Source organism: Anolis sagrei, chromosome Y (assembly GCF_037176765.1).
Source record: "Anolis sagrei isolate rAnoSag1 chromosome Y, rAnoSag1.mat, whole genome shotgun sequence".
In the NCBI taxonomy this organism is placed as follows: domain Eukaryota; kingdom Metazoa; phylum Chordata; class Lepidosauria; order Squamata; family Dactyloidae; genus Anolis; species Anolis sagrei.
The window spans coordinates 19209919-19231006 of NC_090035.1; the positions used below are offsets into that span (position 1 = coordinate 19209919).

General features: G+C 48.6%; 1 protein-coding gene across 9 annotated transcripts in view; it reads right to left on the bottom strand.

The window, feature by feature from the left end:
• LOC137095106 (ran-binding protein 3-like) overlaps nt 1–21088 on the bottom strand; it is a 286433-nt gene that overhangs the window by 75835 nt on the left and 189510 nt on the right. For 7 of the 9 annotated variants that reach the window (XM_067461370.1, XM_067461368.1, XM_067461369.1 and 4 more), the window contains one exon: nt 3969–4083. The exons of 1 other annotated variant lie outside the window; for it this stretch is intronic. In XM_067461370.1, the coding sequence (XP_067317471.1) occupies nt 3969–4083 (115 nt within the window). The remainder of the gene's footprint in view (nt 1–3968; nt 4084–21088) is intronic. One more of the 9 variants, XM_067461367.1, reaches the window with a different exon arrangement.

The following is a 21088-nucleotide window of genomic DNA, read 5'->3' on the forward strand; positions in this document are numbered from 1 at the left end:
TTCCAGCCAGGTATTAGAGGCAAAACTGGAGGGAGGAGGTGGCTGAACCCCTTCAGGAAGGACCTCACTAAGGAATTCCAGAAGAGAGAGGTTCCCTCTCTCTGCTGGGCATGCCATGAAATGGTGGCAAGGTGGGATTTCAGTGATGAGAGCAAGAGGCCACGCTCAGTAAGAATAAATAAAAACTGAAGAACAGTCGGTATGGAAGGTTGGGATTCTTCGATTCCCCTTTAGAGAATGAAACTCTGGAATCGGGCAAAGCAGGCAGCATACAATCTTTTTGTAGCTGGCTTGTGGGCCACAGTCAGAATGGAAAGGACATCCAGATACAATGCTCTCAGGACTGGATCCTCCATGCCGAGAGGTGCAGGGATGGGAGGTCAGGATGGAGAAGCTGGCCTCCCTCTCTCAACAGGTCTTGACGGAGCGCGTCAGACTCAATCGTCAGAGAGTTGGAGGAGCACCGAGAACCATGCCTAATGAGAACATGTCGGTGCTATCAGGATACAGTTGGCTCGTGCGTCTGGATCCTCTCAATCACCCTGGAGATGAGTGGGAAGGGTGGGAAAACGTACAGGAGATCCCTCGATAGAAATGCATCCCCAAGGCATCCCGGTACTGTGCCCAGTGGGAGACGGGCTCCGAACCACGGAAGCAGGGCGTTCAGGGAGACGCGAAGAGGTCGGCGTCCGGCCACCCTCAGTCATCGAAGAGCATGGCAAGCTCCTGTGGGTTCAGATTCCACTCGTGAGAAGATGACCGTGTTCGACTTAGTGAGTCTGCCTTGATGTTCTGGGAGCCTGGGAGATTTTTTGCCACCAGCGAGATCGACCTGGTCACGCACCACTCCCAAAGTTGTAGGGAAAGGGCTAGCAGCTTTCTCGATCCTGTGCCGTCCTGTTTGTTTATATAGTACATGGCCACCATATTGTCCGTAAGGATTTGGACATTTCTTCCTGTGATCAGAAGGGCTAACGCTCGCAGGGATTTGAAGATTGCCAGAAGTTCTAGGTAGTTGATGTGGCACAGCCTCTTCTCTGCAGACCACAGGTCTTGGATGGAGAGTTCTCCTGTATGGCATCCCCATGCGAACATGGACGCATCCGTGGTGAGTGTGATGGATGGGGGTTCGAGATGGAAGGGAATGCCCCTGCAGACATGGTGCTGATCTGTCCACCATTTCAGGGATTTTCTTACGGCTGGTGGAACAGTGATGCGCTTTGACGTGCGGTTTCTGACCGGGTTGAAGTGGTCGAAAAAAACACCTTTGAAGAGGTCAGAACCAAAGCCTTGCTAGTGGGGTCATCATCACAATGGAAGCCATGTGGCCAAGCAGAATTTGGATCTGCTTGGCTGATACCATTCAAGACCCAATGCCTCGGAGTGCCTCGAGATGGAGCGCTCTGAAACTTGCTTCGGGAAGGTACGCAGACTGGGTCAGCAAATCAAACATGGCGCAGATGAACTTTATGCACATTGCTGGAGTCAAGTGCAACTTTTCTTTGTTTAGCTGGAGGCCGAGATCTCCGAGGAGGGAGACCGTTCTTTGGATTTTATTATTTATTTATTTATTTATTCGCTTTATTTCTATACTGCATTTTTCAGCCCAAACAGGCGACTCAATGCGGTTTGCGACCTTAGGAGTGCTGGGGAGCGTGCTGCAAGAAACCAATCGTCCAAATAAGGAAAAATTCAGATATTTTTCCTTTCTGAGAGCCGCGGCCACCACCGACATGCATTTTGTAAAAGTCCTTGGGGCCGTTACGAGCCCAAACAGGAGCACGTTGAAGGAGTACATCTGTCCTTCAACCCAGAAGGCAAGAAAACGTCTGTGGTGCCTTCGAATTGAGAGGTGGAAATAAGCATCCTGGAGGTCAATGGACGCAAAGAAGTCCCCGTCTTTGAGGAGGGGAAGTATGGACGACACCTTCACCATTCTGAACTTCTGAGGCTTGATGAAGGAATTGAGGTCTCTTAGATTCAGGATTGGGCGGAGGGAACCATCCGGCTTGGGGACGGTGAAATATTTGGAGAAGAAGGCCTGCCCATTCTAGCAGTCTGGCAGGGGAGAAATAGCTCCTTTTAGAAGAAGGGTGTCGATCTCCGACAGGATTGGAGAGGAGGATTCGGTCTCAACAATCTGTCCTGTTGGTGGGAGTTCCTCAAACTCCAATGCCCACAGTGTCGAACCTCTTTCCCTCCCGGTCTGAGGGGGTCGAGGACTGCCTCCCGAACACTTGTGCGGCCTTTACTACCACCGAGTTAGGGTCGGGTGGTGTTTCAGCCATTCTAGGCCCTTGTCGTCAGTTCGATACCAGGCCTCAATCTTCTTAGAAGTAGGAAGAATGGAAGATGGGGTCTTCCAAGAAGCTTGGATGACATCCAGGAGATATGGCAGGAAGGGTAGCAGAGGGGCCGGCAGTGTCTCCGACTGAACCCATTTGAACACCGGGTCAATAACTGCCTTGGAAGTGTGTTTAGCCTCCAGGTCTAAAGTGTCTGCCATGCGGGCCATCTGGTCAGTGAAGGCCCTGACATTGTCCATCGGCGATGGAGGGTCGGCCTTGTAGGCATCATGGGTAGGGGATCTTTCGATACTGAGGGACAGTACAGAGCCCGAGTGGACCGAGGCAGCAAGTTCTCCATCTTTTTCTTCTTCCTCCGCTTCAGATGGAGGGGACGAGGATGAGAAACTGTTTTGTGAAGGTGGAGGAGGAGGCAGAAGCCAGGGAGAGGATGGGGTTGGAGGTTGCTTGGAGGCTGAAGACTGAGCAACACGTGCCAGTCTGGCCATTTGTCTCCCCCTTTCCAGCGTCACCGTGGGTGGAAAGAACTCTTGTCTGGCATTAAGTCCAGGTGGATGGTTGGGTGCCTCTATCATAGTATCCACTGAGATAACTGGGCATTCTGGCCGCTCTACGGGCACCTCTGTCGGCATCTGTTCCTCCTGTGTTGGTTGTTGGAGTGGCTCCGGCTGGGCCGACTGGATCGGCAAAGACCTCACCGACGAGGTGGCTGATGAGGCTGTCATTGCTTTTGGGAAGAAGACAATGAAGAAGGGGGGCATCGCCTTTTTCTTCTTTGCCAGGGGCTGAGTCGATGTCGACTTCGAGAGTGACTTGCCCGGTGTGGGAGGGACCGAAGAGGAGGTGGTTGCAGCATGATGCGATTCCTCCTGGGCCCAACGAAAGGCAATGCGTACCTCCGTTGACAATGGCGGAGTTGCAGTTGTCGACCTCATGGACCGGGCTGACCTCACTGAATCCACAGAGCTGGTTGAGGAATGGCGCACACGTACGGTCTCAGTAGTCACCGTACAAGGACTCTTGGTCTGTTTGGTCGGCTTTGTGGTCTTCGACGTCGTCGACATGGTCGCTCGAGGTCTCTTTGTGCCACCTTAGTCACCTTTGTTCGGTGAGTTGTGGGTTGTGAGGACGGATTGGCCGGTTGGGAGGTCAATGCCACTGTCGAGGTCGACGGTTGTGCAGTCGATATCGATGCCAATGTTGATGGTCAAACCGTTGACGTTGAGGGTGCCAGTGCCAGAGACTGCTGGTACAATAGGTACCACAGGCGGTGACCTCAGTTCTTCCGAGACTGTGCCATCAAGGCTTGGCAATGACGGCAGGAGTCGGCGATATGGGCCTCACCAAGGCACAGAAGGCACAAAAAGTGCTTATCCGAATCTGGAATCTTCCTAGAACACTGCGTGAAGTTTTTGAATCAAGTCGTGGACATTGCAGAAGTTCCGAAGTAAGCCTTGCGGCGGAAAAACAGGAATGGCTGAGTGTGCACGCGGGGCGCCTTTTATGCCCTGCCGGGGACTGGATGGGGTTACCGCCAAAACTTGCAAAGTTTAAACTAGAGAGGTTTCCGTTGGGGCCTGCACAGGCGCAGACACTCTACATTCATAGAGACCATGAAGAAAAAAGATAGGATAAATAGCAGCTTGGATGAAGAGCTGTTACCTTTCTCAGGAGTGGCTTCCTGCGAAGAGGATTCTGAGCCAGAATCGCCTCCAGCATTTTCCTTGTTGCTGTCAGTGGCGGCCTTGCTGGATTTGGGTGGACTCTGCAAAAAAGACTGGGAGAAGTCATGAGGCTGGATGGCCAATTGTCGGGGTTTTGGTTATGTCCCCATTTCTGGCAGAAGGAGTTCGGACTGGCTGGCCCTTGGGGGTTCCTCCCAACTCTAGCATTCTATGATTCCATAGTTGTATTTCTCTGTAAACCTTTTAATGTCAATGAGGCTGGATGGCCATCTGTCAGGAGGGGTTGTGTTGCATTATGGCACAATGAGGCTGGGCAGGATGGCCCTTGTGCTCCCTTCCAACTCTAGGTTTATGTGATCCAATAGCTCAATTTCTCCCCAAATATTCTCCCCCAATATTGAGATCCCTTCCAACTCTAGCATTCTAGGATCCAATTGCTCAATTTCTCCATGAAGCTTCTGATGTTTATGAGACTGGATGGCCAACCGTTGGGAGGGCTTTGATTGTGTCCTTCCTGCCTGGCAGAAAGGGTGATAAACTGGATGTCCCTTAGGCAGTCCTTCCCACTCTAGGAGTCTATGATATGCAACTGTAACAACAACAACTATCTATCTTGAGTTGGTTTGAGTCTTCTTGTGGAGAGAAAAGCGAGGTATAAACAAATATAATAATAATAATAATAATAATAATAATAATAATGAGGAGGAGGAGGGGGGAGGGCCTGATTCTGGCAGCCCAAGAACAAGCCATTAGAACCAATGCCATCAAAGCTAGAATTGAAAAGTCGACAACAGATCCCAAATGTAAACTCTGCAAGGAAGCAGATGAAGCAATAGATAACACTCTGTGCTGTTGCAAGATCGCACAGACAGACTACAAGCAGAGGCACAACACCATTGCTCAGATGATTCATTGGAACTTGTGCAACAAATACCATCTTCCTGTGACAAAGAACTGGTGGGATCACAAGCCGGAAAAAGTTAAAGAGAATGAACACGCCAAACTCCTCTGGGACTTCTGGATTCAGACAGAGTTTTGGAGCATAATACTCCTGACCTCACAATCATGTTAAAAAACAAAGTATGGATCGTTGATGTCGCAATCTCAGGTGACAACAGAATTGCAGAGAAACAACTGGAAAAACTGACACGATATGAGGATCTAAAATCGAACTGCAAAGACTCTGACACAAACCAGTAAAGGTGGTCCCAGTGGTGATTGGCACACTAGGCGCAGGGCCTGAAGACCTTGGCCTGCACTTAAACACAATCGGCGCTGACAAAATTGCCATCTGCCAGCTGCAGAAGGCCACTTTACTGGGATCTGCATGCATTATTCGCCAATACATCACACAGTCCTAGACACTTGGGAAGAGTCCGACATGTGATCCAATTCAACAGCCAGCAGAGTGTCTGCTGTGGACTCACCTTGTGGTGTTTCAAATAATAATGATGTGTATTTTTAAGCAGAAGCTCGATGTCCATCTGCTGGGAGGGTTTGGATGGTGTTTTCTTGCTTGGCAGAAGGGGGCCAGACTAGATGGCCTTTGAGGGTCCCTCCCAACCTTAGGAGTTTTATGATTCTGTGATATGTAACAACAATAACAACTATCTAGCTTGGGGAGAGAAAAACAGGGTATAAATAATCTATATATATATAAAGGGAATTGGGGCCGAGACTCGGAGGAGAGCAGACGCACTTGAGGGGAGCTCCGCATGACAACAGTAAGATAACTTAAACAGACCTAAATGCCTTTCCTTTTAACAAAATAATTTGAATGCTGAACTAGACCAAACACACTGTGCTGCTGATAAGCTAATAAGCCTGGAGAAAGAAGGAGAGAAGAAAGGAGAAAGAAACGCTTGAGAGAAGCAGAAAATATTACTCTCCTGTCAGCTCCTACACCCAAACAAAAGATAATCTCTGACTTCTGTTCAAACCGCTTCTCAGCTCTTGCAGAAAGAGAAATTGGGGAACATGGGGAAAATGAGAGTCTGAAAGATCTCAATCTCAAAGTTGATTCCATTATCACAGCCCAGAAAGAAAGAAAGCAACTGAGACAGACCACTTGTGATTCATCCTCAAGAAAACCTAACTGCAAAGAGCCTACTTTGCATTTACATAAGATAGCAAACTCCTCAAAACTGGTACTTTCACCTAAGAAAGTCTGCTTAACAGTTTGCCACTACAAAGCAATGCTTCCCCCCTGGAACACCATATATCACTCTAGAAGACATCTGCAACATTTGCTGAAAAGAGAAGTGAAACAAATGGATCTGTACTCTGTACAAACACTGAGCTCTGACTACCATCATACAAGGGTGTTACTAAGCTTCTCCTCAGAACATATACCTTCATTACTGCTGCGCTTAAGATCTAATCTTTCAGGAAAAGGCCTCTTCCCAAGCTGAGTGTTTCTCAATAACAGGATTCTTCCCCTCATCTCCAGAGTCAAACACTCTCAGCAGAGCACAGGAAGCTTAAAGGGATACACTCCTGAGATGCAGGCCCTACATTTGGAAAAACTCTCTAAGGACAACTCTATGGATATTGAAACAACCCATGACCCTGAACCTGCAGATCTAATTACCCTGGACTACGAGACCCCAGGGAACTGTGTTGCACTGTCCAACCCCAGTGCCAATTCTCCACCTAGAATCTTTACAACAGCATCAATTGAAGCCCCACCCAAAGCCCACTCCACTAGTGACAATGCACCTTCCAAATCCACTACTTGCCTAATCGAGGTAAGCCTGGAAACGGGTCCTGCCAACAACATACTGATGCTGAATGAGGAGGAGAATGAGGCCGCCACCTTGACTCCAGTAAAGTGCATGGTACTAGAACTGCCAACGCTAAAACAGAACAAACCTATTACGGAAGAACAGCCTCATCAACAACACTCCGAAAAGAAAAGAGACCCCTACAACAACTGTATGATCACTGGGGACATTGGTGGCATCGCACAAGTTGCAGATATAAACTATCAGAACCTACATCGCTTACACCACCAGGCAAGAATAAACTCAGCATTCTGACATGAAATATTGCAGGGTGGAAGTCCTCCATAAAAGATCCCTCCTTCCTAAACTACCTAGCCCTGCACCATATATTAATGCAGGAAACCTGGGCAGTAGATTATATATCAAGTAATGGATTCCAAGCCTACTCAACAAAGGCAGAACCCCCAACTAGATATGGGAGCCAAAGGAGGTTTAACAATCCTAATTTCCAACAAGCTATGGGTAAAGGTTACATCTCTACCCCCGCTAATGTCAAGCACCATGGCCACCTTAATCCAACTTAACCATAAAGTGCTGATAATAAATGCCTACATACCCCCTATGAGGAAAAAAGCCCAAGTTAAAGCTGAATGGATGGAGCTAGAATCCTACGTTGAGGACTGTGATGTCTCGGCCTGTTTATTTCCCTGGAGTTGGACTGTTCCATTTTGCCCAGTTTTAGAGTAGGAGCTTAGGCTTCCCCTATAGGCCGAGCTCTTTGGTTCAGCCTATTCTGCCTCAGAGCCTGGTGAAAGACTTTTTGGCTTCATTCCTTTTGGTCATAGTTTATAGATAGCTGCCAGAAGTGTCTGGTCTGGCTTGCAGTCCGTACAGGCCATCCTTATCACATATTTGCCTTAAAGTTTATTATACATGTAATAAAGAATAGATAATATTTGCCATAGATAGATAGTTCACATACATGTAATAGTTAACAGTTATATTTGCCTATAGATAGTTCATACACAGTACATATATTTGCCAAAGTTTATAGATTATAGATTAGAATATATTTGCCTTAGAGTTTATAGTATATGTAATAAAGAATAGATATAGCCATACATGCATTAGTGTTTATAGATTATAGAATATGCCATAGTTAGTAGCTATATTTACCTCATAGAAATTATAGTTGTTACCTCAGAGTTTATATTTCACTGTTCTAACACCATCATAATCAAACTGCACTTTTATACCTTGATTATTTAGTAAACAAATGTTGAATTTAATCTTGTTTGTAGAGTTTTATTTTGAAGTATTAAAGTAATTTAGGGCATACCGATGGTCACTGGGAAAATAGCCAGACACATTTAGTTTCTCATTAGATCTTCCTGGTGTGCCATCATAAGGACCTTATAATGCGGAATCCTGATGCATCTATAGTGCTGGGAGGGGATCTTAATGCAAGGATGGGCCCAAATGATCTCTCTCTCTATAAGCAGCAGAACTCCACACCACCAGCCTGTGAGGATGAAGAACGCCTTCTTCCCCGCTGGTCCAAAGACCAGAAATGGAATTTTGCAGGCCTATGCTTAGCCAGAACAACATATAGGCTAAATCTTCACATCCTAAATGGGGCGCTGAAAGGAGATTATCCAGGTAAATTCACCTTCCTCTCAGGTGAAAAAACTAGCACTATTGACTATATAGCAATCTCTAGAGATTTTATTCCCTATACTAAAACTCTAAAAGTTATGTCTAAACCTGAGAGTGATCATTTTACAGTTCTGCTTCAATTACACCCCCCCCCCCAGGAAATCCATTTAACGGAATCCTATAAATCTTCGATACAGCCTACAGAAGGATCCTATAAGCGAGCCAAGTGGACCCCACACATGAATCAAAGAATAACAGACCTGCTGGCGATAGAGCAGCTTATGAGCCTCCGCACTTCTCTGATCTTAGCAGAAACTCCCAATGTACTCATGGAAACCTACAGAAACATTGTCCAAGAGCTCCAAAGTCAGTTACGCCAGGGCAATAATACAGAGGGGACACAGCTACTTCAGCAACCATATCAACAATCACAAACATGGTTTGAAAAGGAATGTCTCTCTGCTAAAAAAGCCCTCTCCACTGTTTATCAGAGCTATAAACTCAATCCTACCCCAACTGCTGCGCAAGATCTGCTGCAAAAGAGACAATGCAAACAACTACTAACCCGCAAGAAGAGAGAGGCTATGAAAAACAATTGGGATCGGCTCATACAAGCTGTTAAGGCAAAGGACACAACCACCTTCTGGCGCATTACATCTAACATACGAAGCTGGGACCGAACTGCAGTTGACTCCCAAATCCTGCCTGCAAGCTGGGAAGTATATTTCCAAGAGCTATACAAGGACACCTATTCAGATAACACAGACACAAACTCTTGTTCTAATACATCAATGGAAAACCTTCCTACCTGGCCACCTGTGACCATCGCAGTAATAGAGAGACTAGTAGCCCAACTAAAAATGGGAAAGGCACCAGGAGAGGATGCGATCCCGCCCGAGGTCATCAAGAATAATTTGGATTTCTGGGCCCCTATCCTAGCATCTTTATTTACCTGTATAGATAAATATGGCCAAATTCCTAAGGATTGGGGATTGGCAATTATTGTACCAATATACAAAAGAAAAGGGAGGCAGGACGATCTAGCAAATATTAGGCCCATTAGCCTCCTTAATACCATTAGTAAAATATATACACGGCATCTGTATTGGAAATTGCTGGACTGGATGGAACAAGAAAACATACTTGTGGAGGAGCAAGTTGGCTTCACGGAAGGTCGGTCCACCATTGACCAGTGCATAGTTTTACACCATCTTATAGAAAAATATACCTCCCAGAGAACATCTTCCCTCTATGCTGCATTCATAGACTTCAGAGCAGCTTTTGACTCTATCTCTTGTATCAAATTATGGGAAAAACTTGGGTCCACCTCAATAGTTAGACTATTGCAATTAATTTGCATACTACATGAAGGGACCATATTGAAAATAAGATGTAGCCCTCAAGGTCCTCTCACTAGGGCCATTGAAAGTGAGAAAGGTGTCAAGCAGGGATGTACTTTGGCTCTACTACTATTTAACTTTTATATCAACTCCATGGTGGAGCACCTTTACAAATTGGACTACCACCCTCCAAAACTGGCAGGAAGACATGTTACTACCCTGCTCTATGCAGACGATACAGTGATACGATCCAGAACTCAAGAAGGCCTGAAAACAGCCTTGAGAGTCCTAACAAAATATTGTAATGAAGAACAGCTTCATCTTAATTTTTTAAAAACCAAAATTATGGTGTTTGCGAAATGACCAAAGCATCATACCTGGAGACTAGATGGACACAATATTGAACAGGTCTCAAGCTTTAAATACTTGGGAGTATTCTATCACAGCACTGGAAACAAGAAAGTACATGTGGATTACATAGCAGAGGCAGCGCAAAAGAGCTCATATGCTATCCTAAAGTTTCTCAAAACGGGAGGAGGCCATTACACACCAGCAGCACTTAAGCTCTTTGAGGCAAAACCCATAGCACAAAAGATGTATGGAGCCCAACTCAGTCCCTTCTCAAACTTTGCTCCTCTGGAGCAAGTACAATCAAAATTTCTAAGATGCAGGTCCCCATATGTGTCTCGAATGCCACCCTGCAACTAGAGACAGGCCTTGTGAGAGTGGAGGTAAGAGTGTGGACAGCCACCCTCAATTATTGGCTGCATCTGTCTTTCTCAACATGTGGCCTTGCTCCGTTAACTCTGAGAGATGAATTTCAGTCTACATGGAATAAGGTAGTGGCAATCAAAATCGCAACTCTAGGCTTCTCTCAAGGACAACTGCTAGGTATGGGATGGGACCAAGCCAAGGATCTTATTAGACAACGGATCCTGGATGTAGAGCGACAATCAGACTTAACCTGCTCTCCAGCATTCACCATTAGCAAACAGATATCTCATCGCTCCCATGGCTTACTTAGCAAACCTGGAGGTGCCTAAACACCGAAGAGTTTTAACTTTGGCAAGATGCCATGCCCTTCCATTGGCAGTACTAGAGGGGAGGTACCTGAAGACCCCTGCCCAGGAGAGACTATGCCCGTGTGAGTCTGGCTACATTGAAACAACTGAACATGTGTTCCTCCTATGTGTATTCTATAGAGACATTAGAACTAATTTCATCACTCCATGGCTTTTAAAACATCCAGGACGCACTGAAAGATATTACACCTCCCTGTTGCTCTCAGACTCTTGCTCTGCGACAGCCTATAGTGTTGCCAAGTTCTGTGCAGCAGCAATTAACATTAGACGGCTGATGACTGACTCCACCAGGCAACTTCCTGCCGGGAATATAGCTGAAATGTTGTAAATGCTCCCCTCTCATCCCTTTTTAGAGCTTCCCAGTTGTCTGATATTTGTTATTAGCCGCCCCCCTATTTTAGATTCATACATGCACTTTAAACTGTAAGTTTTGTCTGTTTTATTTTTCTAATTTGTCTCTTTTATAACATGTTTTTAATCTACTTTTATACTTGACCTACTTGGGAACTGCGATTCCCTTCCTTGGGGACAGGTGCCCCATTCTATACTCTGCTGGTCAAAGACCGTAATAAATCATTGATTGATTGATTGATTGATTGATTGATATAAATGCTCAGTGCATAATGAGTACCTTAACAACAAACCAATGAACAAAATCATACCAAATTTGGCAACAAAACGTCTCACAACACAAGGAGTGACCATCACTCAAAAAATTACGATTTTGTCATTTGGGAGTTGTAGTTGCTGGGATTTATAGTTCACCTACAATCAAAGAGCACTCTGAACTCCATCAACGATGGAATTGAACCAAACTTGGCACACAGAACTCCCATGACCAACAGAAAATACTGGAAGGGTTTGGTGGGCATTGACCTTGAGTTTGGGAGTTGTAATTCACCTACATCCAGAGAGTACTTTGGACTTAAACAATGATGGATCTGGACCAAACTTGGCACAAGCACTCAATACACCCAAATATGAACACAGATGGAGTTTGAGGGAAATAGACCTTGACATTTGGGAGTTGTAGTCACTGGGATTCACAGTTCACCTACAATCAAAGAGAATACTGAACCCCATGAACAACAGAATCAGGGCAAACTTCCCACACAGAACACCCACAACCAACAGAAAATACTTAAGGCCATCCAATCCAACTCCCTTCATCAGTGCAAGAAAATGTAATCAAAGTCCTCCTGACAAAGAGCCATCCAGCCATAGATATAGACAGATGATAGATAGATAGATAGATAGATAGATAGATAGATAGATATTATTCACACACAGAGAGATATAGTATCATAGATTTGAAAGGGACCCTTAAAGAAGGACAATGATATCTTGCATGTTCTAGGGTGGGCAAACCAGACACTCTCCATATCAACACTGACAAAGAAACAGCAAGAAATACTGTTTACCCACAAGCATAAAGACATTACATATATTAGAAACCAACACTTTCTCATTACTATATTTTCCAGATCAACAGACTGGGCCACAGCAACGTGTGGAAGGGGACAGCTAGTAATAATATAATAATAATAAGCATTTTTGAGCAGAAGCTGGATTGCCATCTGTTGGGAAGGTTTGGATGGTGTGTTCTTGCTTGGCAGAAGGGGGTTGGACTGACCCTTGGGGATCTCTTCTAACTCTAGGTTTCTATGATTCAATAGCTCAGTTTCCCAATAGGCCTTCTAATATCTATGAGGCCGGATGGCCATCTGTTGGGAAGGGTTTGACGGAGTCCTGTCTGGCTGAATGGGGATGGCCTGGACGGCTTTTGGGATATGTTCCAACTGTATGGCTCCGTGAACCAGTATTTTAGGGACATTGGCCTCTGTGGCATTGATTAATCATCACAATATCATGAATAATGGTAGGTTACATACTTGTGACCATCTTTCTTCGAGTGGTGCTCTGTGAATTCACACACGTAGAGAGTCTGCGCCTGCGCAGGCTCCAATGAAAACTTCTCTAGTTTAAACTTTTCAAGTTTTGGCGGTAACCCCGCCCAGCCCTGGCAGGGCATAAAAGGGCACCCCGCGTGCACCCTCGCAATTCCTACGCCGCAAAGGCAACAAGAAAATTGGAGGTTTGTTAGCAGGGAGGCCGGGCGGGTTTGTTTGAATTCACAGAGCACCACTCGAAGAAAGATGATCACAGGTATGTAACCTACCAATTTTTTTCGTAGTCTCTGTGAATGCACACATGTGGAGACTAGTAAGCTGAGGTCCCGCAGGCGGGGAAAAACAAACCAATCCTTAATCAAAGGGACCAAAATTTTTATTGAAGTGCAAAAAGCAGTACAACAGCACCTCCCAGAGGAGGGAATGAAGTATATAAACCACAGGAGTATGCGATCCTCCTTAGGCCAAGAAAGATGGCCGCTTTCACAGTATAAACACACTCATAAAAATGAAGCGACTTTTATCATAGTTACATAAACTATACCAACACAGTACATGACACGGTAGCGAGATCCCAAAGAAGGTATAACGAAACACCCGAAGGTATAACGAAACACCCGAGCCCACACAGGGAGAAGGAAGGGTACATTGGAAGAAAACTGCGATGGCATGGTATTCTCTCATGAACAAGGAGAGCAATGTATATAACAATACATAATGATGACAGGGATAAAAGACCCTGAGAAGGCACCTGAGAATGTACACATGGTATTCAGGTTTAATAATCAATACGGTATCGATACACAAAACACGGTAACGAAGAGACTAAGGAGGACAAGACGCCAGGATCGCCCTCCCAAAGGCCATGTCATGTCTATGCCTGGTGTCCAGCCTATAATGAGAAACAAAAGTTTGTGGGGTTGCCCAGATGGCCGCCTTACAAATAGAGTCCAAGGGAATCTCTTTTAGAAAGGCAGTTGAGGTGGCTATCGCACTGGTCGATCGAGCCTGAATGGCCGAAGGGGGCTGGTAACACAGCTCGATGGTCGACGCAATCCAATGGGACAGACATTGTGAGATCGGTAGGCCCAACTTATCTCGGGTGTATGACACAAAGAGTCCCCGAGTCTTTCAAGAATGAGAAGTCCTGTCCTTGTAAAACAGCAGGGCTGTCCTCACATCGATAAGGTGTAATCTCCTTTCCACCAGAGTGGAGGGTGATTGGAAGAAAGAAGGCAAAACAATGTCCTCGTTCACATGAAACAGGGAAATAATCTTTGGAAGGAACAAAACGTCCATGTGGAGAACTGCTCTGTCAGCATGGAAGATTAAGTAAGGTTTGTCAACTCGCAAAGCCGCCAACTCAGATGGCATACGGGCCGAGGTGACCTCTACAAGAAAGGCCACCTTCCATGAAAAAAGGCGAAACTCTACCATTGCCAAGGGTTCAAAGGGGGGTCGCACCAATTGTGCAAGGATGAGATCAAGGCTCCAGCCAGGGGTAGGAGGATGGACCGGGGAGTGAAGATTATTGAACCCCTTAAAAATGGATCTCACTAAAGCGTCTCAGAAGAGAGAGGTCTCCCTCCTCTGCTGGGCATTCCAGGAAATGGCGGCGAGGTGAGACTTGAGGGATGAGAGCGAGAGTCCACGCTCAGTAAGAGTCAACAAGAACTGAAGAACAGACGGTATCAAGGGCTGAGGTTCCTCGATTCCCCTCTCTTGGAGGAAAACTTTGAAATGGGCAAAACAGGCCACATAAGTCTTCTTAGTTGCCAGCTTATGGGCCGCAGCTAAGATGGGGAGGACATCCGGGCACAGCACCCTCAAAACTGGATCCTCCATGCCGAGAGGTGCAGGGACGGAGGGTTAGGGTGCAGAAGCTGGCCGTCTTCTCTTGACAGCAGGTCCTGGCGAAGTGGGAGGTGTCGAACGTGATCGCCTGAAAGTTGAAGAAGCACAGGGAACCACGCTTGTTGTGGCCATGCTGGCACTATCAGGATACAATCTGCTTGTGCTGCTTGGATCCTCTCGATCACCCTCGATATGAGTGGGAAGGAAGGGAATAGGTAGATTCTTTGACCAGTCGAGGAGGAATGCGTCCCCGAGGCACCCCGGTACCGTACCCGGTGCAAGGCGGGCTCCGAACTGTGGTAGTTAGGCATTCAAGGGGGACACGAAGAGATCGACATATGGCAGTCCCCAGTCGTCCAAGAGTTTGGCAAGCTCTTTTGGGTTCAGCCTCCACTCGTGTGAAGTCGACCTCGTTTGACTCAACGAGTCTGCTTCGATGTTGTGTGAGCCCAGGAGGTGTATCGCTGTTAGGGAGACCGGCCTGGTCATGCACCATTCCCAGAGTTGTAGAGATAGAGTCGGTAGTTTTCTCAATCCCGTGCCGCCCTGCTTGTTTATGTAAAACATGGTGGAACCGCAGTCTTGCTAGTGGGGTTACCATCACCGTGGAGGCCATGTGGCCAAGCAGGATCTGTATTTGCTTTGCCGATACCGTACGAGACCGAAAGATTCTGAGGGCCTCGAGATGGAGTGCTCTGAATTATAAGTTGCTTACCTGTAACTGTAGTTTCCTGAGTAGTCACCTGTGAATTCGTACACTTGATATCTCTGCGCATGCGTAAGCAGCTTTCGGAACCTTCTAGAATTAAAAGAATGCCAATCAGACCCGGCTAACCCCGCCCCCCTCCCCTCGAGTATAAGAACCCCATGGGCGGGGTTAGCCAGCAGTTCTCTTCCGCCGCAAAGCAGCCAGAAGGCGTGGCATGAACTCGAGGGGAGGAGGGCGGGTGTGTACGAATTCACAGGTGACTACTCAGGAAACTACAGTTACAGGTAAGCAACTTATAATTTCCTGTCGTAGTCACTGTGAATCGTACACTTGATAGACTAGCGAGCTACATATATAGGATGGCGGGTATCATGCCACCGCCGAGAAAAGCACAGCTCTCCCAAACTGAGCATCCCTCCTAGAAACGACGTCTATTTTGTAATGAGATACAAAAGAAAGAGGGGAGGCCCATATAGCTGCTCGGCAGATGGTGTCTAGTGGGATCCCCCTCCAGAAAGCAGCCGATGTGGAGACTGCTCTGGTCGAATGTCCCCTGACGGGAAGAGGGAGATCCTTGCCCGCTAGTTTGTAGGAGAGCTGAATTGTTGACACAATCCATGAGGACAGTCTCTGTGGGGAAACAGGTAGGCCCAGTACATCAGGGCGATATTTGATGAATAGTCTATTGGTTTTCCTGAGGGAAGATGTTCTGTTTGTATAGAAAGCGAGGGCGCGACGGACGTCGAGTAGGTGTAGACTTCTTTCTAAGGGTGAGGTAGGATTCTGAAAGAAGGAAGGCAAGATCACCTCTTGTGATACATGAAAGCGAGAGGAGACCTTAGGTAGAAATGCAATATCGGTCCTAAGAACGACCTTGTCTGTGTGAAATCTGAGATACGGTGGATCTACCCTAAAAGCACAGAGTTCGCTAGCGCGTCTGGCTGAGGTGATTGCTATCAGAAAAACGGTTTTCCATGTCAAGTGGGTGAGGCTGACCGTCGCCATAGGTTCGAAGGGAGGTTTAGTTAGAGTAGTTAGTACCAGCTCTAGGCTCCAGGATGGAGCAATAGGGGTTATGGAAGGTTTTGTGTTCATGATCCCTCTTAGAAACGTCTTAACTAAGAGGTCTGTAAAACAGGAAGGAAGACCTCGCTTCCTTCTGAACCAAGATATGGCAGCCAGGTAGCACTTCAGAGAGGAATGTTGTAGACCAGCTTCAGACAAGGATGTCAGAAAGTCCAAAATGACCGGGATGGGGGCGACGCCAGGATCTAGGCCCCGCGACCTTGCGAAGGAGGAAAAGCGGTTCCACTTATACAGGTAAGACCGCCTAGTGGAGGACCTGTGGGCTGCCTCAATTATCTTCAATACTGCGGGGGATAGGTCTGAGGTATGGGTCAATCCTACGGTATTATCCGCCACGCGGTTAACCTCAACTTGTGCACCTCTGGGTACAGTACGAGGTCCCGCTGCGAGGTCAGCAGGTCCGCCCTGGGGGGAAAGCGAAAGAAGATCCCTTGTGACAACTGATTGAGGAGGGGGAACCATGACTGCCTGGGCCACCACGGAGTTATTAGGATACAGTGGGCCTTGTCGTGGAGGATCTTTGCTGCCACCCTCAACAGAAGAGGAAACGGGGGGAACGCATAAGTCAGGCGGCCCGTCCATGACAGCAGAAACGCATCCCCTAGGCACCCCTCTTCCGGGGAGGGAAGTGTCCTGGAGCAGAACATGGGGCATTTGGTGTTCGACCGGGTGGCAAACAGGTCTATGTCGGGGAAACCCCAGGCAAGGAATAGTCTGCGGGCCTCCGAGTTGTTGAGGGTCCACTCGTGGTGGGCCAAGGGATTCCTGCTCAGTGCATCTGCTAGTAGGTTCTGCTCTCCCGGAACATGCGTTGCTAGTAAGTGAATATCCCTGGCTATGCACCACTCCCAGATTTGTGTGGAAAGGGTCAGAAGCGTCGGTGATCGGGTACCTCCCTGTTTGTTGAGGTAATACATCACCGTGGTGTTGTCGGTGAGAATGTGTATTACCTGTCCCGTAATCACCCTTTCGAAGGTTTTAGAGCGTTTTCGACTGCCATGAGCTCTAGAACGTTTATGTGGAGCATGGCGTCTTGCTCTGACCAGGTCCCGTGAGCAATGAGACCCTGGGAGTGTGCTCCCCATCCCGTGAGGGAGGCGTCTGTGGTGACAGTGATGGTGGCAGACGGGGTATGGAACGATAACCCCGAGCACGCCCAGGTTGGATCCCGCCACCAGTTGAGGGAAGAGCGGACCCACTGGGGAGGGGATAGCTTGCAATGCAGGGATTGTCCAGTAAGGGGTTGAAGTTGGACAGAAACCAAGATTGGAGCGGTCGCATCCGTAGCCTGGCATGCCGGATGACCGAAGTGGTCGAAGCCATGTGTCCCAGGACGGTCTGTATTTGCTTGGCTGATACCAGGGGTGCAGTCATGAGGTGTCCCACCAGCTCCTGGAGGTTGAGGAACCTGTCCTCTGGAAGGAAGGCCCTCTCGTGGATGGAGTCCAAGATGGCCCCGATAAACTGGATCCGCTGCGTTGGGAACAGTACGGACTTCTCCCAGTTGACGACGAGGCCCAGAAACTGGAGGAGAGACAAAACCGTGGAGATATGCGTTTGTAACTGTTGGCGGGACTTGGCTACCAAGAGCCAGTCGTCAATGTAAGGGTAAACGGTAATCCCCTTAGTTCTAAGGTGGGCTGCCACCACCGCCATGCATTTGGTAAAAACCCTGGGGGCTGTGGAGAGCCCAAAGGGTAACACGTTAAAGCAATAAGTTTGACCCTTCACTCTAAACGAGAGGAACCTGCGGTGTTGGGCGGCTATGGAGATATGAAAGTACGCATCTTTGAGATCTATGGTAGCAAACCAGGCACCCCTGGGTATGAGAGAGGTAACAGAGGGAAGAGTTACCATACGAAATTTCTTTGGTTTGACAAATTTATTGAGTGCTCTCAAATCCAGGATGGGGCGCAGCCCACCGCCCTTCTTAGATACAAGGAAATAACGGGAGAAAAAACAGAACTGTGTAACAGGGATCAACAACAGAAATTGCCCCTTTTAACAACAACATGTCAATTTCCTGCAACAGTTGGGGTGAACATTGGGTGTCCCGCACAAGGCCCACCCTAGGGTAATCATCAAACTCAATTAGATATCCTCTAGAGATGATGGACAGTACCCAGGCATCAGAGGTGATTTCCGCCCATGCCGTATGGAAGGTAGAAAGCCTGTCCCTGAAAAAGGGCGAGGGCTGTGTGGAAGGCTCTGGGCTGGGAAGAACTAGTGTGTGTGTGATATCAACACTACGGGGTGGTTCAACCTGGAGTGAACAGTGGGCCTGGGGAGTCCTCTCCTCAGCCCTTGGGTAAGGAACATCAAAGACGCTTTTTGGAGGCGCCGGCGGGTTTGGATTTCCCCTGAAAGGGCTGCGATCTCGGCTTTTGAAAATACGGGGCTCGTCTCCCTCCCTGGAATCTGGATTGACCCCCTGGTTTGTTTCTATAGGAACCTGAGAAGAAGCCTGTAGACGGTTTCCGATAGGAGGAAGGGGAGGGTTGCCATCTACTCTTTTGTTGTTGGTATGGCTGCCATGCGTAGCCAAACTTAAAAGCAGATTGCCTCACATCCTGTTTCTGTTTTAGGTTGTCATCCGTGTTGGAATTAAACAACCCCTCCTCGTGGAAGGGGAGGTCCTCAGCGAGGGCCTTTCCCTCTTCCGAGAGGTTAGAGGCCCTCAGCCATGCGTGTCTTCTAATAGACGTGGCGGTGGCAAACAAATTACCTGATGTCTCCGCCATGTGCTTGGCGAAATCCTTCTGAAGCTTGGCCAATGCCAAAGCTTCAGTGTGATACGCCTTCGGCAGACGTTGTTCCTCCGCAGGCAGGGAGTCAATGAGGGGTACCATCCGGTTCCAAAGGAAGGTTTGGTACCCACTCATATAGGTCGCATAGTGGGCCATGCGGGTAAAAAGGCTGGCCGCCAGGTAGGCCTTTTTCCCCAGGGTGTCAAGTTTTCTCCCTTCCCTGTCAGGTGGTGCTGTTGTGGAGTTTCTAGGGCGTTTATTTTTGGTGATTTCCGCCACGACAGTATTGGCCCTAGGGGGTACTGAGACCCATTTCGCAGCAGACATGTCTATCTTGTACAGGGAGTCTAAACGTCTCAGGACAGCAGGTACCGAGAAAGGGGACACATCAATTACCTTAGCCAATTTCAATAGGTATGGGAGCATGGGAAGGGTAGAAGAGGGGACAACATTTTGTTCATCAGACGTAAACATAAAGTCCTCCACATGTTCTGGGGGTTTTGGAGCTGGAATGTCAAGGGCTTTGATCATTCTTTCTATCAGTGCCGCGAATTTGTGGAAATCCGCTGGTAAGGCAGTAGAGGTACCCTCTGCGCCTAGTATTAGGGCGTCGGGTGGCTCAGAGTCAGAGTCAGTGCCCACATGGTCCCCATCGTCCTGTGCTGAGGTGCTTGGCAGGTCCACTCTAGGAGTGGCCAAAGGGACTACAGGTGTGGCAGGTGGGTCAGCCAGCATCACTGCCCCTGTGGGGGGGCATGAGTTCAGTCCCAAGGAATTAGACAGGAGGGGAGAAGCGCACAGACGGTTGGGCGCAGCAGGAGGGTTGCATACAGTTTGGTCAGTGGGGGGGTTACACACACCTTGATCAACACAAACAGCAGTAGAAAACGAGGCCCCAGGATGGCACCGTACAGGTGTAGGAAGGGGCGCCCCTTCGGGGGGCTGGTTCTCCTGAGTGGGAACCCTTGCAGCATCCCTCGAGGCGCCTGGCAAAGTTGGTGCAGCGGGGAGGTTCATAGGAGTTTGTATCTCCCTGGGTGCCATGATAGACGTTGGCAGGATGGGCGCAGGAGGAGGGGGAGGCATGGATGCCGCCACAAAGACCAGCTGGCCGGATGGGTTCAGTTGCCAATACCCCGAAGGGGGGTTTGGGGCCGATCCGCAGGCACTCCTCCGCGAGGAGCAGGAGCGTGACGCTCTGGAGCGCCTGCGGCGTCTGGATCGTGGCGAGGAGCAGGAGGAGGAGGAGGACGAAGAAGAGGAAGAGGAAGGCCGTCCTCGCGATCTGCGCCTCTCCGGTGACCCACGCCTACGGTATCGGGAACTCCCGCTTCTCCTGGATGGCGATCGGGACCGCCCACGACGCCCAGATGGTAGGCGCGCCGCTCTCGGAGGCCCCATTTGCTGAGGAGGCAGAGAGGTGAGAGCTGCCGGAGGCGGGGCTTCTGGGCAGGGCCCTTCGCCCGATGCGGCTCCTGCCGCTTGAGGAGAGGCGGCCGCAGTCGGCGGTGTCGGCGTGCCCGGCTCCCTGGTGGGAGGGGCCCGCGCAAGAGTGGGCGGGGCGTTGTAAATGCCCTCAAAGGCCTGGCTTCCAGAAGGGATCGGCGTCAGTGCAGGTGGGGATTTTTCAGGCGCCGGAATCCCTTCAGCCTCCTGGGTCACGCGGTTTCCCTGGGATGGGAGAACAGGCGTGCTTGGCTGCAGGAGGGCTCCGCTTGCTGGCTCCTCTACAGCGGAGTGGCAGGGGCTCGGTATAGCGTTGCCTGTGGCTTGTGCAACGCTGTCCGCTGCCAACAGAGGTCGCCCCGAGCTTCCCGGAGGGAACTCCCTAGGAGGGGCAGGCAGGGTGTTTGGCGCGGAGCTTCCCGCCTTTTTAGGAGCCGTTTTTCTCAACAGGGAGGCCTGGCGGCCATCTTGGGAGCCCTTTTCCTTGGATTTTTTAGTTTTCTTCTTCGCAAGTGATGCAACGGCCAAGGTAGGTGAAAAAGGC